Source organism: Dipteris shenzhenensis, chromosome 31, assembly GCF_047967505.1.
Source record: "Dipteris shenzhenensis isolate YYH24624 ecotype China chromosome 31, Dip_SZ_1.0, whole genome shotgun sequence".
In the NCBI taxonomy this organism is placed as follows: Eukaryota; Viridiplantae; Streptophyta; class Polypodiopsida; order Gleicheniales; family Dipteridaceae; genus Dipteris; species Dipteris shenzhenensis.
Window position 1 is genome coordinate 24,542,666 of NC_141626.1, and position 26,140 is coordinate 24,568,805.

At 46.3% G+C, this 26,140-nt stretch overlaps 1 protein-coding gene across 1 annotated transcript in view; it reads right to left on the bottom strand.

Annotated features, from left to right (window-relative positions):
• The window catches only part of EMB2738 (GTP-binding family protein), a 149,412-nt gene that overhangs the window by 107,780 nt on the left and 15,492 nt on the right, over nucleotides 1-26,140 (bottom strand). Inside the window, exons 2-3 of the mRNA XM_087370197.1 lie at nucleotides 2,705-2,788; nucleotides 2,287-2,580 (exon numbers count right to left, since the gene is read on the bottom strand). Of these exons, the coding sequence (XP_087226323.1) occupies nucleotides 2,287-2,580; nucleotides 2,705-2,788 (378 nt within the window). The remainder of the gene's footprint in view (nucleotides 1-2,286; nucleotides 2,581-2,704; nucleotides 2,789-26,140) is intronic.

Sequence of the window (26,140 nt, forward strand, 5' to 3'; positions counted from 1 at the left end):
GTTACAGGAGCTCGGGTATGGGCCGGAGATAGGTTTGGGTTGTTATGGCACTTATGAGACGGTTTCTGGCAGGGTTCGGACAGGAGGTGGATGGACAGATGAGATCCTGAGCACCATTGGGGTCAAACAAGGTTGTCCACTTTCACCACCTTGTTTGGCCCCTACATAGACGAGCTTGAGTCTTTTATGAGGACACTAGGAGGTGTCGGTTGCTCTCTTGCCAGTTACTTGCTCCAGATCTTTTTGTACGCTGATGATGTGGTGCTCTTATCCTCGTCCGCTGAGGGGCTCCAGAGACATCTAGATGCACTACTAGCTTTTTGCGAGTCTCATGAATTGAAGGTCAAGTCAACCTGGGTAAACCAAGCTTATGATCTTCAACACCTCCAAAGCAACCGCACACAGAGAGCAGTTTACTTTTGACGGGGCACCAGTTGAGATCGTTTCACCATACACATACTTGGGAGTTTTGTTTTCGGGACCTATCTTCACGATGAGATTGGTGATGCAGGCCCGCCTGAGTAGAGGTTACACCTCCCTTTCTCAATTGGAGAGACAGTGCCTCCACTCGTAGGACCCGCGGACCAAGGTTCTCCTTTTCAACTCCCTCGTCCGATGTGCCGGCATGTATGGTAGCACTTGTTCGGAACCAGACCTCTCTGACACAAAGTGGACTCGAGTGGAGAGATTACAGGTTCTCCTACTCTCACGGATGATACACAGCAAGCCATCTGTCCCTCATCAGGTCATTCAAGCTGACTTCGAGGCATCCCCACTGCAGTTAGATGCGGCATTCCAGGCTGAGTTCGACGCATCCCCACTGCAGTTAGATGCGGCATTCTAGACTCACTTACCTCTACCGTGTGCGCGTGTATGGCTCACGTACCACAAGGCGACCCAAGCTACCTTGGTTGGCACTAGCATCTTCTAGACCGAGACGGGCAGCACCCACAGATAGTTGCCAACGCTCCATCACTGGCTACGCATCAGTACCTCCTTGACACACATATACCCTTGGGGGGCAACATTGCATGGACCAAAGCCAGCCAGCCTTTCTAGTGATTGACTCGAGGATGAGGATGGTGATGATGTTGATGATGACAATGATGCCATTACTGAGGATATGACTATGTACTACTTAGCACTTAGCATTCAGCATGGGTGATGATGCTCGTTTAGTAGCTCCACCCTTTCTGCTTGTTGTATCAGTTTTCTTTTAGTCTCATAAACCCATCGGTCTTCCGAAGACTTTTATAAACGTTCTTTCTTTCTTTCTTTCTTTCTTTCTGTCTCGCAGCGCGAGACAGCTAGACAGACGCATATACGAGATATCTTCACAGCTCACCAGAGAGCCATCACTATGCCAGGCTTCCGTTTCTAAGTCCCAGCTCCGAGGCTGACTTGTCTCAGTTTGTACTTGGATAGACTGATTTGATTCAGTTTGTACTTCATTCAATCAAGAGATGATTGCTGATGCCAGCAATAAAGTAAATAGAATTGACCTTTATGTGGAAGTAAAATATCAAGACACCTGAGCAAACAATAGAATGATCCTATGCTATGCATAAAAGGGTTGCAAGATGGCTTCTTGGATGATGACGAGAAATATATAGTAGACAAAACCATATGCTCAAGAAAGAAATACCACAGGTCAAATGGGATGAGAATGATATATGCAAATATCACTCAAGGAAACAGGTCCACTTCAGACAGGGTAGCCAGAGTTAAGATCCTCATACAAAAACGCAAATTGAAGACAACAAGGATGAGGAGCTCACCCTGACCCAGCTCAGACAAAGGAAGATCGAGCTTACGAAAGTAAAAGAAGCACGTAAACCAGGAAAATGGGTGGCCTATCGTGATGGGCAAGCATTAATTACAGACATCAAATCCAAACCCAAAGGCTCTCAGTCTTAAACTGATGTTATTCACGCCATTTTGTGATAGTATTAGAATGTAGTTATGCTTTATAAGAAATCAGGAGGAGCTGAGCTTTGGGCACTCCCCAAGACTCTGGTTATCCAGTAGTGAGTCACTTTTGGTGTTTGTACTTTGTCTCATAGGACCGCGAGGCCTTCTGCAGACATTTATATATCTTTCGTTCTCTCTCTCTATCTCTCGCTCACTCACACACAAAGACGTGTCACACACACACAGAAAGCTAACATGTAAGAAGCTTAAAGTTAGAGTACTTTTCTGTCTACATCCAGACCCAAAGCTTTGCCATAAACAGAGATTCTTACGAATAAAATCTCAACATAATGGCTATAAGAAAGGCTATAGTACCTGGCCATCTACCACAAAGATGATGACCGATGCATCCTCAAGTGCAGCAGCAGCCTGTCTTTCGATCATAGATGGCAAACCTGCAAGTCTTGCCTCTCGCACAGCTTGAGTAATAGCATTTTGTCCTCCCCCACCAGTAACAGCAATTCCATCAGAACCCAAGCTCCCCGATTTTGGAACAGTTAGAACACCCCCAGTATCTACCAGCATAAATTCATGGTGTCCCCAAAACCCTCTTGCATATAGTCGGTCCCTGGTAACACCTGGTTCATCATTCACTATGGCAACATTTCCCTAACAAGACAAACACTGGACCAATAAGAGCTGAAACCATGAACAAAAATTTTATTGCCAGCTTTCCATTAAAAGTCATCAAAACTTGGATATGAGAAAGAAAATATTATAGAGATGTGCATACACCGGCAAGTCGATTGACAAGGGCTGATTTCCCAACATTGGGTCTTCCTACAATGGCCACCTTGGGAAGAAGACGATCTGGCACCTACATATTTGAGTAAACCATGAAACTGCAACAACTTCAGAACACTTGGCATAATTAAATAAATGCTTTGTCGCAAATACATAACATATTTGCAAGCCAAGCATGTATTATTTATTATGATAATAACAACTACATACCAACTTCATAACCCTTAGATGAGGTGATAAAGAAATTGAATTAACGGTGTTCATAGTAAGACAGAAAGAAATTCTAGATTGATCCACAAACTCAGTCACGAGAGTCTTTGCTTTATGCGAATACACTCACAAAAAGCTTCAAAACACCAATACATTATGCATGGCATAAAGAACACAGATGATAGGTAGATTTGCAATATGTGTGTGTGTGTGTGCATGGGTGCATGTCTACATACATATGGATGTGTGTTTGGATATCTACATACATACATATGTATGTATGCGTGTATGTATATGTTTATCTATCTATCTATTTCTACCTGCCTATGTTGAATGAGGGCTGGAGGCCCTCCTTTTATAGGCCCCAAGGGGGCTGACAAAAACCGACCAGCCTGCAGCAAACTGGCCGACCAGTCTGTGGCTGGTCAGCCCTATAAGGGCTCACAACCCGAGGCCTTTTGGGCCCACTCTTCTAGGGCTTTGGCCCTCCAATCAAGGCAAGGGCCCAGCCTATATAAAGGCAGGTCCCTGCCTCATGGCAGCCTCTTTTGCTGCTCCAATAGGCCTCATCCAGCCCCGCGTACTGCTCTGTACAGTTGCGCGCCACCTGTCCCGGGTCTGCACACCCTCCGTACTGCTCTGTACAGTTGTGCCACCTGTCCCGATGTGCTGCCATGATGCTGTCCATGTGGCAGCCCCTTTCTCGCCCCTTTCTCCCTCCCCCATGCTCTCCTCATATGGGGGCTTATAGATGGGGAGGTGACCTTTCCAACAAAATGGTCACCTCCATCTCCGTTGGTTCAGGAGTTTTCTCTTGCAAAGATACGCAACCAATACGTACAACATCATGCTGCCTGACAACTATGTTGCACATGACAGGTGGTTGATTCACAGAGAACGCCTTTGTGTGCTGCCCCAATTCCGTGCTACCATACTGCATGATATGCACGATTCCACGGCCAGGACATAGAGGGGTTACAGGCACTCCAAGAAGATTGAACGCAATTTTTTCTAGCCACATTTACGCAGTGGTGTACATTAGTATGTGTCTCATTGCCAGATATGCTAGCAGGTGAAGGTATCCCATGGAAAGTTGCCAAGATTTCTTCAGCCGCTTGAGATTCCAGATCAGCCTTTTTAGCAAATTAGCAAGGATTTTGTCAGAGACCTTCCACCAGCCATTGGTTCCAGGAACACCATATGTCTGAAAATTGTGGACAAGTTTAGCAAATTTGTCATGCTTATTCCATGCAAGGGTACCATCGACGCACGAGTACAGCTCAATTTTTCCTCAGCTGGTAGTATCCGATGATGTGTGGCATGCTATGTATCATTGTATAAGACAAGGATTCCAAATTCATCAGTCAGTTTTGGAGAGTCCTATTCGAGAATTTTAATACAAAGCTTAGCTTCTCCAACAGCTTCCATCCACAATCAGATGGCCAGTCAGAAGTCTACAATAGCTTCCATTCGACATTCTGAAGTGCTATGTTGCAAATGCACAGTCCAGATGGGAGCAAATTTACCATTAGTTCAAGGGATCCTGAATGACACCCATTCCTCCAGCGTGGGTAGGACTCCATATGAAGCAGCCCTTCAGCAAGAAATTCAAGTACCTTGTCACCAAGACATCCAAGAAGGTATACGAGGCCGATTGCATCATAGAGACTTATGAGCAGATCATGAAGTCCGTGAAAGACGGCATTGCCAAAGCACATGAGGCCTACCAAATGCAAGCCAACCAGCATCGGTGTGATGTGGGTTACAAGGAATCGGCAATAGGTTTATCTTTTGATAATGAAGAAGGGCCTTCAGTAGATTGGCAAGGAGTGCCCAAAGCTCTCATGTTGAAGCTTTGACCCCTTTCCGATAATTAAATTTATGATGTGGCCATGAAGTTGCAATTACCTTCGACATGGACCATGACATGCCAATTCAAGTCCAGATTACAACAGCAGCACGGGTCTGCACGTGACAACCCTCGGTAGTGAGGGATCTCCCTCCATACAGTATTCTTTCCTTTCGTTTTGCAGTGAGGGGTTATTCCTTTCAAACGATACTTATTCTTTCAATTGTATTCAGCCCTATTGGGCAGACAAATATTTCCCTCTTCGGAGGCCCTTTACATTCCTCCCTAAGATTCTCACTCACTCCACAGGTCCCTTGTTATAAAAGACCTCATGTATCCATGCTTTTCGAATTCATCAATCCAACACTTAAAAATATGGAAAAATCAAGGCCAACTCGCATCTACTCTATCTTCATCTGGTGTGGTAAGAGCAACCACTGGTCCAATTGATTAACACTTGCATGTGAGCCTGTAATACAGAAGTTTAGACATAAGCAATTTGGAAAAGAGAGAGAGAGAGAGAGAGAACACCACATTCTTGTCGAAATGAGCCCCTCCCCATTGAGATTACTTGTAGATAATTGGTATGCACCTATGTGTTGAGATGAGAGGCAAACCACATCTTTATATGCCCCTTGCTGCACATAGCACTTCTCGTTGGCTGTGTGTAAACTAAACTGCCATTGTAATGGCGCAGAAGAGGCAGTGAGAGATCCTAAAGAGGGCCAAAAGAGGGGTAGTATCTAGCCCTCCTTAGGCAACGTGATGCAAGCCACTCGACAAACTAGCATCACCTTACCCAAGCACCTATGGTCAGCCACCTATGTTGTTCACCTATTGGCCCATGTAAGGTGAGATGGTCCTTTGTGGTGGTCTTGGCCAGCCCTAAAACCTAGCCTTATCTAAACTAAGTGACACGCAACAAGTGACAATTAAAGTCTCTTTCCTACCGCTATACGTGGGGCCTACATGAAAATTCTCATACTAATGCAGGCAATACAAAATTCAAATGCGCAGTCTAAAGTTATGTCTACGTACAGTTTAGGTGATTTTGCAAATTTCAATCACAAGGCTAGTTTGAGGCACAACTGCCACACGGAAAAGTATTGAATGCCAATGTAGAAAAGGGGGTAGGGGCAGATTTGGAGAAAGGGGATAGACTAGCAGAAGGGGGAGAGAGATAGGGGAAGAAGGGAGGAGAAGGGGTAGGAGAGAGAGAGAATGAGGTAGGAAAGAGAGAGAGAGAGAAAATGAGAGGGAGTAGGGAAGAGAGAGTGCGAGAGCGTAGACAGGAAGGAGGGAGGGAGATTAGATGTCACATCAAAAAGTACATAGTAGGGGGTGGATGAGGACTTATATAGTCCCTCCACATTTTCCACCTAAAGGACCTCTAACTTGGCCCTTTTTCCCCTTCATTACAGCCATCCCTTCCCATAGAATTTTGCCCTCAAAATTTCACAGCATGGCTGTCCAAAAGTGCACCAAACAACAACTACTAATCAATCCAGTAGGAGATAGGGGTGGTCCTCGACAATGCTTTCTGGCTGCCATGAATTTTCATCCTCAGGGAGTCCCCGCCACTCGATAAGATACTCTACGTAGGCCTTGTTTCGGAGTACATGGTCTCTGAAACCCACGATGCGCTCCGGAACATAGAGGATGTGGCCCTCTTCATCCATAGGTGGCTACTCTGGAAGGACATGGACATGCTGTCCAACATGTCGTTTCAGCAAAGACACATGGAAAACATCATGAATCTTGGAGGTACTGGGTAGCTCCAACTGATATGCTACCTCTGCAACCTTGCGGATGATCCTGGAAAGATCGTAATACCTACGAGCAAGCGTTCTTATGGAGACACAAATGCACATAATCTCCCTATTTGAAAGACAAATATCTCCTGCATTCATCCACATATTTCTTCTACTTGGCTTGGGCATCCTGCATATTCCTTTTTGCCAACTACAGAAGGGCATCCATCCTCTCCAAGTCATTCCATGCTTGCTGATTTTTCACAGTCATGCCAGCAATTGAAGAAGGCATCCCAACCTTGCATCCGCACTTTGCCTCAAACGGGCTCATGCCAATGGAGAGATGCTTAGCACTGTTGTAGCAAAATGCAGCAAGTGACAACCATTTATACAAGACTTCTGAGTATCATGACAAAAATGCCTAAAATATTCCTCCACCCATTTGTTCACCCTTCCCGACTGTCCATCAGTCTCGGGATGGTAAGCAGTGCTAGGTGTGAATAAAGTACCCACTGCTGTAAATATCTCCTGCCAAAGCTTTGCATCTCTGTCACTGACAATTTCCTGAGGGAAACCATGATGCTTAAAGACATGCTCAATGAATTGCCAAGCAACCTATGATGCCGAATACCAGTTCTTCTTTCTTTTTTCTTTTTTTTTCAAAGAAAGGAACCTTCTATTAATGCTTGAAAGATTTTGTACAAGACAGCAGCCCCGAAGGTGCTGAGTATAGAAAAAACCGGAAAAGGTTGAAAGAAAGAACCCGGCCTGTTCCAAAGAAACCCAACTCACTGCCTGGGGGATCTCTGGAACTGGGGCTAACAGCCAAGTGGGGGGACTATACAGCCAGCAAATCCCTCGCGGGGTGAAGATGTAGAAAACTCATGTAGGCCAAGCCTTGCAGAAACGAGCACGCCTCTCGATAGTCGCCTTAGAGCCTGGAGTCCCACGCTCCCAGGTGGACTGTAGAGTGTAAATGATATCCTGCCAGATGGCAACTAGGATAGCCGAGGGTGGAACTGGGTGCTCACCCATCACAAGACTGCAGTGAGCCACCCAAATGTTCCAAGCCATGATGCTGGCTACCACCTCCCAAACACTATCCTCCCTAGGAGAAGAAGGAGCTAGGCTGTCAGGAGGGATTGCCTCATGAAGTGCAATCCTCTAGATGCTCTGACCCTGTATCCGGTAGGCTAGGCAGATCTCATCAATCTGAAACGCGTGTCCTCCCTCTGTCAACCAAGCCACCATCCCCCAAGTGTAGTCTCTATGAAGACTCTGCATACGTGTCATGATCCTGAGGGCTCTCATCCAGATCCTCGCTGCACTACGACAGCTTCACAGGCAATGCGGGATAGTCTCCAGGACACCATCGGAGCAACAATGGCACTACCCCTCCACTCGCATCTACTCCAACCTTGGTCCGATGGGCAAGCCTCCGTAGGCGGCCAACCAGAAGAAGTATGAAATCTTCCTCGGCCGCAAGCTGGACCACAACCGCGTCCAAAACCTAGAGCAAACATCCCAATGCCTCTCCCTCGAGGGGGTCCACCACGACGAGTCCATCTAAAGCCTCCTGCCAATCCGTGTGGTGTAGGAAAAGAAGGGCACCTCATCCACCAGCTCAGCTAGGCCGTCCCTGAAAGACCAGAACCACTCTCCCGGATCCCACTGGAACTCCCTCAGGGGTCTACCCTCCCACAGCCAAAGGCGCCATCTAGAGGCGTCCTGCGCTGAGATATTGGGAGGGTCAATGTGCCAATGCTTCCCCAAACGTCCCACCACTCTGATCATCTGCTAGTGAATCCCATCAAGACTCCCATCCATCTCGGGGTCTCTTGTGAAAAACCAAACTTTTCGAGAATGCAAATGTGTGCAATGCATGCAGAATTTGAATGCCAATTGGCCCTCCAAAGGGGAAGAGCGCCCTCGTGAGAGTACTTGTTTCTATTTCAACCTACATGCAAGGTGGGAGAGAGATGGCGGATGAATGCAATGTGGTAGAGAGAATGCTACGTGAGATTCACAATGAAAGGGTGATACACTTTCATTAATGTCCCTTGAGATCACTCTGTAAGATTTGAGAGAGAGAGAGAGCAAGAGAGTTAGCTGAGAGCTGAAAGCTTGAGAGCTTAGTTGCAATAGAAGAGTGTAAGAGTACAACTGAAAGAGTGAGAGATAAGGTTTTGTCCTAGTGACAAAACCTTACTAGTCACTGACCATAGTTAGTGGACTAACTGCAGTTAGGGGGGAAAACCTCTTAGAGATCACCAAACGCATATAAGTTCAAGGCACTGCGAAATGCCTCAAACTTTTCACGTGGAAGTGCTTTGGTGAAAATATCTGCAACATTGTCATGTGTGGACACAAAGATCATGCTGACCTCTCCTGCATGCAACTTCTCTCTGACGTAATGATAGTGAACCTCAATGTGCTTCGTGCGAGCATGAAACACTGGATTCTTTGCCACTGCAATGGCACTCTGACTATCAGTGAGAATTGGAGAAGGACCCTCCAATGACAGATAAAGATCAGCAAATAGACGACGCAGCCAGACACATTCAACTGTTGCTGTGAAAGCTGCCCTGTACTCAGCTTCACATGATGAGGTATCCACTGTAGATTGTTTCTTGCTCAGCCAGGAAATGCAAGCACCCAAAAAAAAACAATTGCCACTAGTGGACTGCCTAGTGTCATAATCACTAGCCCAATCTGAATCACTGTAGGCATGCATCTGCAAGTCACCCCCCCTAGGAAATAACAAGCCAAAAGACTTCGTGCCCTGCAAATAACCGAAGATGCGCTTAACTGCCTGCCAATGCATGGTTTTTGGGCTGTGCATATACTTGCTCACCTAAGATACTGCAAACTGAATATCAGGTCTAGTGTTGCAGAGATAAATGAGGCATCGAACAGCCTAACTGTAAAATGTGGCATCAACTGATTCTCGTGCATCATGCATTGTGAATTTCAGCCCCGTCTCCATGGGAGTTGCTATGGGCTTACAATCATGCATGTTAAATCTGTCCAAGAGTTTCTACACATACTTGGACTGAGACATAACAATGTCACGTCTCTCTTGAGAAAACTGGATCCCCAAATAAAAGTGAAGCAGCCCCAAATCTGACATATCAAAGTTGGTCTGCAAATCAGCTTTGAAATCTGCAATATTATCTTCATTGGACCCTGTGAGCAGTAAGTCATCGACATAAAGAATGATGACTAAAATTTCCCCCCCATCCTTCTTGATGTAGAGGGTGCTCTCAGTAGGACTATTATGTAGCCCCTTGCTAGTCAAAAAGGCATGAATCTTGGCATACCATGCACGAGGGGCCTGTTTCAACCCGTACAAAGCTTTATTTAGCTTGCATACCTGAAGTGCATTTGCTGTAATTTCAAAGCCTGGAGGTTGTTTGACATAAACCTCTTCCAACAAGTCTCCGTTTAGGAAGGCTGTTTTAATGTCCAACTGATGAACATTCCACTCAAAATGTGCAGCCATTGCAATAATTGATCGGACTAAAATTTCCCCCCCATCCTTCTTGATGTAGAGGGTGCTCTCAGTAGGACTATTATGTAGCCCCTTGCTAGTCAAAAAGGCATGAATCTTGGCATACCATGCACGAGGGGCCTGTTTCAACCCGTACAAAGCTTTATTTAGCTTGCATACCTGAAGTGCATTTGCTGTAATTTCAAAGCCTGGAGGTTGTTTGACATAAACCTCTTCCAACAAGTCTCCCTTTAGGAAGGCTGTTTTAATGTCCAACTGATGAACATTCCACTCAAAATGTGCAGCCATTGCAATAATTGATCGGATGGTGGTCATCCGGGATGTAGAAGCGAATGTCTCCTCATAATCTATGCCCTTTTTTTGAGCATAGCCTTTAGCAACCAGCCTTGCCTTGTATCTGTCAATGGAGCCATCTGGCTTCCGTTTGACATTGAAAACCCATCGTGTGCCAATGGCATGTTTACCTGGTGGCAAGTCTACAACATCCCAAGTCTCATTTTTTTCAATGGACTGCAACTCATCGTGCATGGCATTCATCCAATGCACATTGTCCTTTGCCTCTTTGAATGTGGCAGGCTCCTCCTCATCAAGAAGAGTACCTGCATAAGCTGATTCCACTGAATTAGCACCTTCCATGTGCCTTGCTGCACTGCAAGTCCTGCCAGGTAACGGAGCATCAATCTTACTCTCCCTGAGAGTCTGTAACAGCCAGTTTGGGACTGTTTTTACTGCATGTATGTCTGCCATTTCTTGCTGAACTATCTGTTCCACTGCCTGTGGAGGTGGCAAGACATCCTATGGCTGAACTGGAGTATCGGGAGGTGGCTGTAAATTCTGATTTGCATCAGAAATATCAGCAGGGGAACCCAAGGCAATGGGTAGCAACCCCTCAAAAACATCCTCTGAAGAAGAAGGCATATGAAATTCAGCCTGAGTGTGAACTGAATATTCTGCAAATATCACATCTCTACTGACAATGATCTTGCGTGTAGCAAGATTGTAGAGACGGTACCCCTTGCTTTCTGCACTGTACCCAACAAATATGCACTTAATTGCCTTATCTGACAACTTATGCCGAAATTCAACTGGCACATGAGCATATGCAAGGCATCCAAAGACACGGAAATGATCCACTGAAGGCTTTCTCCCATTCCAGACTTCATAGGGAGTTTTTGTTTTCAAAGCCTTAGTGGGTGCCCGATTTAAGATGTAGTTGGCACACATTAGACCTTCAAGCCAGAATTTGTGAGGCATGTGTTTGCTTTTCAGCATACATCTGTCCATCTCCATGAGAGTTCTATTTTTCCTCTCAGCTTTGCCATTTTGCTGAGGGGTCAGCCTCACTGTGAGCTGATGCACAATACCCTTGCCTTTCAGAAAAGCATCAAAATCTACGGACAAGTATTCCCCACCTCTATCTGTGCGCAATGTCTGTATCTTGAGTCCAGTTTCATTTTCAACCATGGCTGAAAAGTGTTTAAACACCATGAACACTTCTGATTTGCGCTTCAGCCCAAAGACCCAAGTGAAATTGGAGTAATCATCAATGAAAGTAACAAAGTAAAGATGACCACCCAATGATGGAGTCCCCATGGGACCACAGACATCACTGTGTATAAGCTGTAGTTTCCGGACAGCTTTAACTGAACCATCCTTTTTGAAGGGGAATTTGTGCATCTTGCCTAAAATGCACCCTTCACAAGTATGTGGAGGAGGTATTTCAAGAGGTGGCAATGCATCAACCATAGAGTGCTTCTGAAGTGTCATCAAGCTGTTGTAATGCATGTGGCCATATCTGGCATGCCATAACTCCGCATTCTGCATGGCAGCAGTAGGAGTAGAAACTGCAAGAGCATGGGCTGCTCTTTTCTCAAAAAGATCAAGCTGAAAAAGCCCACGCAGCAGAGTACCAGATAATCTCAAGGCATAATCATTTTCTCTGTCCCGGACAGCACATTTGTCATCCTCAAAGATGACCTGAAATCCAACCCTGTTAAGAGTGGACACTGAAAGGAGATTCTTGGTGATACCAGGCACATATCAGACATCTGAAAGTCTGAAAACTGAGCCATCAATGGCGGTAAGCTCAACTTCTCCTATACCACGTACTGAATATGACGAGTTGTTGGCACAAGTGACTTTCTTACCAACGGGAGGTGATGCAAGGAAGTGAAGAGACACTTCGTAGAAGTGATATGCTTGGAGGCACCGCTGTCAAAATACCAAGTATTCAGTGTTTCATTGACACTGAAAGCTGATGCATCCGTGGAAGGATCATAACTGCAAGTCAAAAAGGCATATGTATCATCCTTACAAGTGGCTGTACTATCCCGAGCATCTGGAGCAGCCAGCCTAGAATCTGAAATGCAAGATAAAAAGGCATAATCCTGTCCAACAAAGTTGGCTGCACCATCCCCACTATCAGATGCATGAGGAGGTGAATCTGAAACAGCCATACCGGAGCTGTTTTTCTTCTCTTTTGCAAGCCTTTTCCTGCATTCTACAATGTGATGACCTGGCTTTTTGCAGTAATGACAAAAACCCTTCTTCTTGGGCTTACTTGCATCATTTTTAGCCTTTTGTGAAGGCTGTCCTGCCCACTGGAAGGCTGATTTACTGATGTCTTTGCCTGTCCCTTTGTTTTTGACTTGAACTTTGAGAGCATAGCTTGTTCATCTGCATGTGAAGCCAAGTTTTTCCTGGTCTGCTCTTCCTGAAGCAGAAGTCCTATCAAGTCATGAAAAGTGAGAGGATTTGCACCCCCCCTCAATGATAAGTTCAGCGAGGTATGAAAGCTGAGATAAGACTCAGGAAGAGAATTCAGAGTGGTGGTAATCATCTCTGAATCAGGAATAATCTCATCAATGTTCAATAATTGCTCTCTGAGATCCTGTAGCTTTGTGAGGTGGACTGACATGGAGTCACCCTCTTCCATATGTGTATTACTTAACTCTCTTTTCAAGAAAGATACCCTTGCATCATTCCGGGCTTCATACATGCTTTCTAAGATATCCCACGCTGTCTTCGAGGTCTTATACGACCGGACATGCGGAATGATAAATCTTTTCACTGAAAGAGAGATGCATGACAAAGCTAAGGCATCCCGTGAATCCCATCTCTTCTGCTCTAGAGTAGTGGCTATAGTTGCACCAACAACTTGTCCTGCAGCTGCACCCTGTGCACGACCTCTTCCACCTCCTTGCTGGGGAGGGGTATTAGGTGCCATACCTGCTGGTCGGATCTCATCCCCATTCACATAATCCCATAAATTGCGAGAAATCAGAATATTGCGTACCATAAAACTCCATAGGGAGTAGTTGGTACCATCCAACTTGTCTTCCTGTGAAAGACCACCGAACGGGAAATCATTCTGATTTTGCTGGGCCATATCTGAGAAAGAGTTTCTAGCATATACAAAACTGAATTCCCTTACTAGGAATGAAATGCACAACTCCCAAAAAAACACAGCCAAGCACTGGCTGTAAATGCAACTCAGATTTCTGCACTTGCACTGTCAGAAATCTGTCCAAGCATCAAAAACTCTCCAGAATCTGCCAAAAGTGCTGCAAAACACTTCAAGAAAGGCAAAATGAACTGAAATCTCCAAAATTGCCCTCCCAACACAAAAGCTCCAAAATAGGCCTGAAATTGCAACCAAAAAGGGGCAAATTGATCAAAAGCCCCAAATGTTGCAAGAATTGCGCTCTGTCTGCAAAAGCCCCAAATTTCACTGCGAAATTGCAGTGTAATCACAAAATCCCCAAATTTCTGCAAGAAATTGTACTGCAATACTGAAAGCCCCAAATTTCGAGCTTGAAATTGCAACCAGAAAGGGGCAAAAGCACAGAAAGCCCCAAATTTTGCAATTTCAGTAGAAAGCCCCAAATTTTTGGGCTAAACCTCTGAATCTGCCTGCAATGTCTGCTTCACAAGCAACTATGAACCCGAAAATACCAAGATGACTGCAAAAGACTGCAAATGTCTGCACAAATACCACCAGATCTGCTGGTACAGTAATTGTACGACAGAGTACGGATGAGCAGGTATAGATCGACCACACGTGCAAATGAGCAGGTACTGATGTACGGACGAGCAGATCCAGAATGTATGGCGAAATACAGGTGTACGACGCAGATACGTATGGCGAGCTGTACGGAAGCAAGACCGTACGGCGAACCGTACGGACGTACGGCGAACTGCAGGAGCTGTACGTTGTACGGGAGTTCCCTGCATGGCAGCTGTACGGCGACGAGATTGCATGTACGACATGTACGGAAGCAATATGTACGACAGGTACGCGCAAGTACAGCAAGTACGAACGAGTGGCGCAAGTACAGTGCGGGACTGTACGGAATCAGTCCGTACAGATTGTACGGACGATCTGTACGGACGACGATGGCGATGGAGCAGAAGCTTGCGGGCGCTAGTGATGGAGGTGAATATGCAGCAGGAGCTAAAGGGAGCACGGAGCACGGAGCTCTTGAACCTGCTCTGATACCAAATGTAAGATTTTAGAGAGAGAGAGAGAGAGAGCAAGAGAGTTAGCTGAGAGCTGAAAGCTTGAGAGCTTAGTTGCAATAGAAGAGTGTAAGAGTACAATTGAAAGAGTGAGAGATAAGGTTTTGTCCTAGTTACAAAACCTTAGTAGTCACTAACCATAGTTAGTGGACTAACCGCAGTTAGGGGGAAAAACCTCTTAGAGAGGGAAAAGTGCCCCTAACTAGCTTATTAAATTACATTGGTCACTGCTGAATATATCTATAATTCTAACACACTCAAGTTCCATCTTCCCATTTACACCTACCCTTATCTTATGACCCATGCACCTACCATTCAATGCACTCTAATGCACCCTTTCCCTTTCCTATTGCCCCTAGGATCTAGACACATGTGTACACATCTTTATTACTAATCATTCGCCAATGTTACATAGTTTTGGCGGTACTATTTACACCGCTTGATCAATCATAAATACAAACATATAACCACACCATCAAATTGGCGCCTAACAATAATAAGGTTCTAATGACTATTAATTAACTAAATAATCATTTCTCTTATCATGACACTCCCTCCTACTTGAATGAGCAGAAGTCCTCTTCTCGATTATTGCTTGTCTCTTCCTCTTACGTGTACTTTCTCTTGTTACTTCTACAATTGCATCGCCTCTTTATAATCTGCGAGTATCTGTGGAAAATCTGTAAAGAACTCTTCTTCCATCCATTGTGCATCACTAGCTGGCTGGTTTTTAAACTTCAGTAAATACATATATCTCTTCTTTCCACGAGTACTCTTCTCTTTATGGTACACGATCTGTTCCAAAGTACAAACTTCAGTCCCATCTTCAAGTTCAGGTTCTTCTTGATGCTGAGTATCCAAAAACGCAGGAGTATCGCCATGGCATCTCTTCAAATTGCTCACATGAAAGATATTCTTCATACGCCAGTGGGGCTGGTAATTTCAGCTCATACACTCTGGATCCTTCTTCTGGATATAAAGCTGCTGAAATCTGAAATGGACCATAAAACTTCGGTGCTAACTTGACATGTTTTATACTTCCTCTCACTGACTTGATTCTTCTTTTATCAATCTTCAGTAAAACCCAATCATCCTCCTTGTAATAAACTTCTTTTCTTTTTTTATTGGCTGCCTTGGATTGTTGAACCTAGGCCTTCTTAATATGTTCTTTTACTTGCTCAATAACCTGTGACATATCCTCAGCAAACTGGTCAGCAGCAAAAATTCCCTCCCCCAAGTGTGTTATTGGAGTGGGTAAACATTGCCCATAGATGATTTCAAATGGGGCTTTCTTGGTGGAAGTATGTCCAGTGTTATTATAAGCAAACTCTAACATGGGTAAGAACTCTAGCCACCTTCTAGGTTGGTCATGGACATAAGCTCAAAGTAAAGTAATTAAGGTTTGATTGGCATTCTCACTTTGTCCATCTCCTTCAGGATGGAAGGCTGTAGTAAATTTCAGTTTGGTTCCGAGATTCTCTAATAGGGCTGTCCAAAAGTTGCTAATGAAACGGCCATCATTATCGAATACAATAGACTTTGGTAACCCATGTAACCTAAAGATTTCCCTAATGAATTAACCTTGCTGTTTCAGTAGCAGACAACTCCTTTTTACAGGGAATAAAATGATCTTGTTTACTCAGCCTATCTATAACAGTGAAAATCTGCTCAAACTGACCGACCTTGGAGAAACCTGACACAAAATCCATTGTAATGTGTTCCCACCTTTCCAAGGGAATAGGCAAAGGCTGCAAAAGACCAGCAGTCTTACTTGTGTCAGATTTAATGCGCTGACATACGTCACATTGTTGAACAAAGGTCGAAACTTCTTTGCGAAGTTTAGGCCAATGGAAGTATCTCTCAATATTGTCAATGGTCCCTCTAATGCCTCTATGTCCAAAATATGGACTCGCATGTAACTCACTCATGACTAGATACCGAAATGTTTTGGGTACACATATGGCACGTCCCAAAAATAAGTATCCATCAACGATGGAATAAGCCTCTAAACCCCCAACCTCATTACGCTGAATCTTCCCATAAATGTCACCGAAGTCCTCATCTAAAGGATAAGCTTCAACCATTGCTCCTAATGATTTCTCCTTAATCACAAAAATGTGATTAACTTGGGGCCGTCTACTCAAAGCATCAGCTACTAAATTCTCCTTTCCTGGCTGATATTCAATATTTGGTTGCCCAAAGGATTGAATATATTCAGCCCATTTGATTTGCCTTGAAGAAACAATGGGTTGAGAAAACAAGTGCTTGATACTTTGATGGTCAGTCTTAATCTTGAAAGCAGAACCATATAAATAATGCTTCCAATATTTTAAAGCATGAATGACTGCCAGTAACTCCTTCTCATACGTGATATATTTCAATTCAGCCCCTTGAAGTTTTCTACTCTCATAAGCAATGGGATGCCCTCCTTGCATCAACACTGCCCCAATCGAGGTACCACTTGCATCCGTACATACAACAAAGAACTCTTTGTCCATGTCCGGAAGTGTTAACACCGGTTCAGTGACCAATGTTCTCTTAAGCTCCTCAAAAGCTACTTGGTGAACCTCTCCCCACTCATACAAGGAATGCTTCTTCAACAAATTTGTTAGTGGAGAAGCAAGACGTGCAAAATTCTTAATGAATCTGCAATAATAACTACACATCCCTAGGAAGGATCTCAGCTCATGTATATTTTTGGGTATTGGCCATTCAATTATGGCCTTGACCTTTTTGAATTCCCTCAGTAGACACAATGTGTCCCAAATACTCTATTTCTGTCTTGAAGAACTCACTCTTCTTGGTATTTAGGAACAATCGATCCTTCCTTAAGAGCTCCATCACCTTAGCAAGGTGATCCTTATGCTCTTCCTCATTCTGGCTGAAAACTAAAATGTCGTCAAAGAAGACTATGACAAATTTTCCCAAGTAGGGTCGCAAAACCCTTCTCATCATCCTACTAAAAGTGGCTAGAGCATTAGTTAGGCCAAAAGACATGACAAAAAACTCATAATGTCCAGTGAGAGTGCAAAAAGAAGTCTTATGTTCATCCCCAGCTTTCATACGAAGTTGATGATAACCAGATTTCAAATCCAATTTGCTAAAAACTTTAGAACCTTTAAGCATATCCAATAAATCATCCACTCTTGGAATTAGATACCGGTTCTTAATCGTAAGTTTATTCAAAGCACGGTAATCTTTACACATACGATATGATCCATCCTTCTTCTTGACCAATAATACAGGTGTTCCAAATGGAGAACTGCTTGGTCGAATCGGGCCTTTTTGCAATAGATCTTCAATTTGTTTTTCTACCTCCTCCATTTCTATCATGTTCATCCTGTATGGGGCTCTACATGGAGGAGAAGTTCCTGGCTCTAAGTCTATGGCATAATCATCTTCTCTCTCCATAGGCAATTCGAATGAGTCATCTCTTGAAAATTGATCCTCATAAGCTCTAAGAAACTCATTTCTCTTCCGGTCTTCTTTTGAGATATTAAGATCTCATGAATCTCGTATATACACAAGATTACAATCTACCCTTCTTTTTACCAATCTTTTCGCTTGGGTAGGAGTAATCAACGGAATTGTATACACGTCTCGATCCCCTACGATCCTTATGTTTTCATCCTTATGTACAAAGCAACAATGATGAGTATGAGGATGAACAGCAGGGTTAAAATCATACCACCATGGTTTACCTAGAATCATGTCAACGTCTTGTAAAGGAGCTACTAGAAAATCCCTTCGATCTCAATATTTTTATACGAAAAGGAATATTCCGTACTATGGATGTGTCTTCTTCATTGTGTCCCCTAAAAGCTCCTGAGAGTGACATGTTTTTTATAGGTTCTGGATTAAGATGGAGTAATTTTACCAATTTTTCCCTCACTAAGTCATAATTACATCCATCGTCTAGGAGAACCACTATTCTCTGTCCATTCACGAATCCATACACCTTAAAAAGATCATGAGGCCCAAAGGTATTGGCTGAATGGACAGCATTCACTATTGGCTCAATAGTCACGGTAGATTTCGAGGGTGACAAGGTAGAAGCCTCACCCTCCTGCTTGGATGCCTTGGCTTTCCCTTTTACTAAATTCGTCTTGGCAATCTTAGCCAAGAGAACGGGACACTTACGCCATACGTGCCCTGGCTTATGTTTCTTACACCCGAAACATTTTCCTTCCTTAATCAACTTCCTCTTCTCTTCGTCCGTCATAGAAGTAAATGGCACCCATCCAGGACGTGATTGGCTGTTCACATTCCTTACCTTTATTATTCTTAAACCGGTTTGGTTTCCTAAAAGTGGGTATATTGTTGGTCTTAGATGATGACCCACCCTCCTTATTGAAGGGTTTACGAGGATTCAATTTCCTCTCGGCTATTCCAGCCAGCTTAGTGAGGTCCTTAAGCATGGTCGGGTTAAACATTTCAACCTCATACCTTACTTTTGGGCTTAAGGCTGCTAAATACTTCTTTCTCCTATCTTCCTCACTCTTTTCGGGTAACTCTAGAGACAGTTTCCAAATTTTGGCTGTAAAATCTGCATTACTCTCATTATCGAACTGCCTAAACCTCTCCCAACGAAAGGTTAGGTTCTCTTCATGCCTCGGTGGCATGAAAGTGGCTTTCAGTTGCTCCACGAACTTAGCCCATTCATGAATAGGCTCTTTTCTTGTTTGTGACAAAGACCACCACATTAGAGCATCCTTCTGCAGATGCAATGTGGCAAGAGCAAGCTTCTCTTGCTCGGTCTTGTCTTGATGGGCAAAGTATAGCTCAAAATGGCGAATCAAATTGAGTATTTTGTCAACCTCCCTTGCCCCATCATATTTGGGGAACTCAATTCTCTCTCGCGGTTGGAATTTGGACCTCTTAGAAGGGTTACTCAACTCTTCATCCCCAAAGTTTAAAGTCCTCTTAGTCCCTAATCTTGTCATTATGGACTGCTCAATCATATTGCTAAGCTGGAAAATCAGCTTATCAACAGGAGTCTCCTCTCTGCCTCTTGCACTTGGATTATAATCCATGTGTGCTGGGTTTTGAGTTGAAGGCGTAAACTCATCACCTTGTTCTTGGTTGGTCCCATTTCTTCTTTCATTACGAAAGGAGAACTCCCTATCAAGAGGTTCTTGAAGGAGAGACTACTGTAAATCTATTTGTGGGTTATCATACTCAAGATGTGTGTAACTCTCACCTAATCCATCCTCTTCACGAGGGGGTGAAGGTGTTCTTTCTCTCTCTCCTTGGGGTAATGGAGGAAAAGGAATAAGTTCATTGTTATATCTCCCTTTCCCTTCCATTCTTTCCTTTCAGTATTACAAGAGAGAAAATGACTTGCTGTAATTTTAAAAAAGGGGTTTATTTTACAGCAAAAGTCAAGTGTTGTAGAGTTGGTTGTACTTATCCAACTCCCGCTTCGTTTGTGTTGAGAAGACACTTAAAATGACCTCTTCCTTCTCTTTTAAGCTTTTCTTCTTGTATTTCTGCTGTAAACTGGTACGCTCCGTTTGGGCTACTTGTTTGCTGTAAACTGGTACGCTCCGTTTGGGCTACTTGTTTTGAGCGGATTTGAGCTCTAGATACCGTTATAGGGGGTACTCGATGGGTGGATCACCCCCTTAAAATCTTGTATCCGATCCAACTTTCCGTTGGGGAGAACGGGGGGGGTCCCTTTTCCTCACGGTTTAAGGATTCACCCTGTTGGAACACCCCGTTCACCGTTCAAGACCAAAACTTTTCAGAAAAATCCCTTGTTTCAGAACCTCAGGAATTCAGGCTTGGTCAGGAAGGAGATGTTTGCCTCAAGAATTCACGGTTCGTCGGCAAGGAGATGTTTGCAGCCCGGAAAGCTTGCTGCGCTGTTCGCTTTGCAGCCCGGACATGCGTGCCGTCGAGGTTCCGTCGTCAGATTTCGTTGTCTCATGTTCCCTGTCCACGCCTTCTCCTACGAATTTCGTGCCTTCTCCCGCCATCCTTCTCTTTCGTCGTCCGTGGCTATCACAAGCCATGCCTTCCCCGCACTAGTGCTTCCGCCATGATTCTGCACGTTGCTCTCTCACCCTCTTCTCGTCCCGCTCGCGGACCATCGCTGATCTGATACCAAATGTGAAAATCCAGACTTTTCGAGAATGCAAATGTGTGCAATGCATGCAGAATTTGAATGCCAATTGGCCCTCCAATGGGGAAGAGCGCCCTCGTGAGAGTACTTGTTTCTATTTCGACCTACATGCAAGGTGGGAGAGAGATGGCGGATGAATGCAATGTGGTAGAGAGAATGCTACGTGAGATTCACAATGAAAGGGTGATACCCTTTCCCTTGAGATCACTCAAGTTCCATCTTCCCATTTACACCTACCCTTATCCTATGACCCATGCACCTACCATTCAATGCACTCTAATGCACCCTTTCCCTTTTCTATTGCCCCTAGGACCTAGACATGTGTGTGCACATCTTTATTACTAATCATTGGCCAATGTTACATAGTTTTGGCGGTACTATTTACACCGCTTGATTGATCATAAATACAAACATATAACCACACCATCAAATTGGCGCCTAACAATAATAAGCTTCTAATGACTATTAGTCCCCCAATGCATGGGGTGTTCCTTAAAAGCCCTCGCTGTAAGAGGAGCTTCCAAGGCTCTGCACCTGGAGTGAGGCCACGAACCACCAGCTTGCCCAGAAGGGCTCTGCTCTGCATCTCCGGATCAACGATACCCAAGCCTCCTAGTGCCTCCGACATGATCACCGTCTGCCAAGCTACTCGGGCCCTAGAGTTCCTCGTGCCGTCTGAACCTGCTAAAAGGAAGTTCCGTACCAACCATCGAAGCTGCCCAATGCATCCTCTGTGAAAGCACCAGCAGGAGGCGATAAACCAAGCCGTGGCAAGAAGGACCCGGTTTGCCACTAAGGCGCGACCTGCTAGGGAGAGTTTGGCCAAGCTCCAATAGAGAAGCTTCCGCCGAACACTCTCAAGGACAATCTGTTGCTCTGCTATAATGTCAATACCCAGCTAGCATCCAAGGTATCTTGCTGTTTGGCCCCGCGGTATCCATCTGAAGCCAAAGTCACTCCCCCACTCACGGATCTCCTGTGTCTCCTCAAAGCCTGTGAAGAAACCTATAGATTTCGTCCAGTTGATCCGTGCCCCTGAGGCCTCCCAATAGCCAGGGCGCCCCTGACTCTCTCCAGACTCGTTGTGGTGCCCTCAACATACAAGGCCGTGTCATCTACAGACTCTGAGTCAAGTAGCTCCTCCTCCTGTCTGATTGGGAGCCTCAACCATGTGAGACCCGCCACCTGTGATCTCAAGTAGTAGCCCAAAGCCTCTGCCACAAACAAGAAGTAGGGAGCGAGTGGGCAGCCCTGGCGGACCGAGTGAGAGAGAGGAAAGGCCTTGCCCGTGTGTCCTTCGATAACTGGAGCTCCCTACATATAGCGATGAAACTCCTCTGACCCATCTGTCTGAGAAACCCAATCTCCTCATAGTGCCCTCCAAGAAGGACCACTCCACCCTATCGTAGGCCTTCTCAAAGTCCAAGAGAAGGACGGCCAGGCTGTGACTCCTCCCTCGACCAATCCATTGCCTCCCAAAACGTGAAGATGTTATCCAGGATGCTACGCTCCTAAACAAACCCAGTCTATGTGTCGTGGATGATGTCGGTAATATGGGGCCGTAACCGCAAACTCAAGACCTTGGCGAGAATCTTGTATGCAGTATCAAGCAGAGTGATCAACCTCCACTGTCGGATGTCTGACCTATCTCCTTCTTTCGGGATCAAACAAATCCACCCCCTGCTCAAGGACTGAGGGAGAAAGCCTGTGTCAAAAATCTCCTGGCAAGCTAAACGGAAAGGGGTGGAGATAAACTCCTAGAAGTTCCGGAAGAAGGCCAGAGTCAAGCCATCCTCACTCGGGCACTTCTGGGCCGGGAGAGCCTTGAGGGCTTCCCAGAGCTCCTCATCTGTGAAAGACTCCTCAAGTCTGCTGCATAAATCTTGCGAGACTACTGTCGGAACATGATCCCAAACTAGCTCTCGGGCCACAAGACCAGCAAAATCATCCTCCCCGTCACAAAGAGCTAACTGTAAAAACCGGTGGTCATGTCTAGAATCTCCTGCAGGTCAGTGTGCATGATGGCCTGCAAGTCCCGGAGACGCTACAACTGTGCGCCAATCGGGGCCCAATGGTCTGAAAGAACTGCTTCGTCATCATGTCCCCCTGCTGCACCCATCGGGCCCGGGAGGAGTGATAGGAGAACTCAGCCCGCAGCAACTCCGTGTCCTAAAGCTCAAGACGAGCGCTCTCGAATCTGTCACTAAGCCACTGAGAACCTGGGTCCTACTCTCTGAGCCTCTCGATGAAGGCAAGGTCTCTCCTCAAAGCCCGCTCACACTCCTGAAGGATCGTCCTCCGCCTAAGGGCGTGAGCCTGCAACCCCTCACTGCTCCTCTAAATTGCATCGGCCACCCACGCAGCCCAACCCTCGCACGGTGTCATCTCTGATTGCTCCCAAATCCTTGCCACGACTTGCTGGACCTCCTCGTCCTACAAGAGGTCCTTTGGAATGCGGACCCCCTTCTGGGAGAGACCTCGACGGGGCTGATCCAAGTGAAGTACCACTAGAGAGTGGTCTGACATCATGGTACCTGCCAGAATCCCGATAGATCCGCCTCTGTGTAGTGCCCAGTCCCCAACATAGAAGTTCTAGTCTCTCTAGCAATCCATCGTGTCTCCTCTGTCCAAAGGAGAAGAGAAGGCTGCCAGGTGTCCTGCTGAAATCTGGCTCTCTCCATGGGTCTCTGCCGCCACTGATCATGAAAATGAACTACTCCCAGATGCTACGCTTTGCTGTTGGCATCTCAAAGAACGAGGCGTCGCCCTGCTTGTCTTCCCCAAACTCCAGGCTGTTGAAGTCACCTCCAACAATCTAGGAGTCTACATCCGGAAGACACTCTGACAGCCTCCTCCAAAAGGCTGGGCGGTGCTGTCTACACGCTAGGGCATACACGTTCAAGAGTCCTGTCCGAACTCCCATCCAAATTGCCCGTCCTGGAATGAGCTCGCCCTGATCGTAGCCTCTGGAGCCAAAGTCTGTGAGACTGAGATGTAGACCCCTCCGCTCCATCCTACTGCGGGGGACCACTCCTCTAGACATCTCCCTAGGAGAAGGTGATGACGTCATCTGATGTCTGCAGCTGAAAACATGTGCTCCTGAATCATAAGGATGTCCATTGCCCGCCCTACTACGACTGGCTACGAATACGGTCATGGAGCCCCTGTACGTTCCAACTCACTATGGTCCAGCTCATGAGGACGGGGGTGTCAAGAACAGGGCTCTCCTATGAGTGGGTGCCTATCCCAAAAAGACTGCCTTGTGTGACTTTGCCGGGGGTTTAGAGGACGAGTAGTCGGTGTCTGTGTGGCCCCGTACTAGGGTGGATACCGGCTCAATACCAATCTTCCATGCCCACTTCATCATGAAGGAGGCTTCCACCCAGAACAGCTCCGCACACTTCTTGAGGGGCCAGAAGTGTGCTTGCTCCACCTTTGCCTCCAGCGGCAATCTGATAACTCCTGTCTCCAAACCACACACCGGCTCCTCGCGCGTGAAGCTCAACTGAAAGTTCACCTCCACGCCATGGGCCTACCAAAGGTCTAGTCCCGGTGGCCCCATCCACTCGTCCATCATGAGTGTAATCTAATTTTCTAAAATAGCATCAAACACCTCTGGGGACCACTTCTCCAACCCTGTGGAGGCAAACTGAAATCTCCGAACGGGTTGTGTCTGAGATCCCATTGCGCTAATCAAGCCCTCCTTCCGGGGCTGAAGGACCATGAGCGTTACCTCCAATGGTAGAGGATATGAGTCCGGAATCTCAAGATAGTTCCAAGGTCCTAGCCTCCAGAAGTCCCATGGTAAGGGATGCCCAGACTGGACGTTAGGAGCTGCTGATCGAGAGGACGAGCCTCATCCCTCAGGATCCCTCCCTGAACGGACCTGCTGCTACGATGAGGAAGTAGAAGGGGGCGTCATCGTGCCCTTGCCTCTTGGCAAGAATGTCGAGACGGAAAAACCTGCTGCTGAGGTGGAGAGGGGGGTGGCGGGAGAGGGTGGGGTAGGGACGCAAGGGGCAAAGGGAGGGGGGCGGGTGGTGAGAGTGACCATAGAAGGGGGGGCTGAGGGGGGAGGGAGGGGAAGGGGGAAGGGGAGGTGGAAAGGACGAGCGGGAGAGGTCTGAAGGGGAAGGGGAAGGAGGAGGGATAAGGATGACCTCAGGCCCCCCTACTGATCAGGCTCACCGGGGCTCTGGATCCACTCCTCCGCGGCCGCCGTCAGGCTAGCATCTACGGCTTTCGCCATCGCCGCATCTGAAGCTCCTGGGACTCGCTGCTACTGCAAGGGTGGGTGCGAAGGCTGAACCTCCGAAGCTGGAGGATCGTCTGGATGAACGGTGGCCCTTGCCGCTGGGGGAGGTGGCTCCCGTTGTTCCTCCTTCGAGGCCTCTCGGTCAACTCTGTCCCTCTCTCTACGATTGGCCCTCTGCCTGCGGCGCTTGCGGGCCTGCTTGCTTGGTTTCTTTTTCTTTTTAACCTGGGTCCAGTCCCCTTCTGAGGGGGCAACCCATGGGGTCTAAGACTCCTGTTGTTCTTGCCTGAGAGGACGCTGGACTCGGGCCTACTGACTCTGTCTACTCTACGGAGGAGAGGGGGGAGGTGCACGGGGGAGGCCACGGGGGCAATCTCTGGCAAGGTGACCCATCTATCTACACCGAAGACACTAGCCTAGTAACCCGAAAATCTCCACCCTTTGGCAAAGTGTGCCCCCTTCAAGGGTCTCAAGAAGGATCAACTCTGGGAGGGACTCTGGGCTCTCAACCACCAGTCTCATCCTGGGGACTCCATCATCTGCTAGAACTGAGGCGGCTGACTCTGGCGGGGACTCGAGCACTGTGCCAAATGCCCGACCAATGGAAGGGAGGATGGCTCGATACTCCTTGGGGAGCCCAGGGAAGCGGAGTGTAACCGAAAAACGTGGAACATGCTGTGTCGTATCCATGTCCTCCTCTGTGAACCCATGATACCAAGGAAAGAGGTAAACAAGATGCGGGCCAAGGAGGATGGGGCTCTGCTCCACAAGTGTCGAGGCAGTGTCTGTTTAAATTATAGATATAATTCAACAGTGACCAATGTAATTTAATAAGCTAGTTAGGGACACTTTTCCCTCTTTAAGAGGTTTTTCCCCCTAACTGCAGTTAGTTCACTAACTATGGTTAGTGACTACTAAGGTTTTGTCACTAGGACAAAACCTTATCTCTCACACTTTCAGTTGTACTCTTTACACTCTTCTATTGCAACTCTCAAGCTTTCAGCTCTCCAGCTCACTCTCTCTTGCTCTCTCTCTCTCTCCAACCTCTCACATTTGGTATCAGAGCAGGCTGATCCTGCTCCTTACTCCTTCCTCGTTGAGCTCTTGCCTCCAGCCCAAGCTCCTTGTGCCCCTACAATTCGTAAACCTGCTGCTTCATCCTGCCGTCCGTACCAGCTCGAAGTTTGCGAAACAGTCAAACGACTGT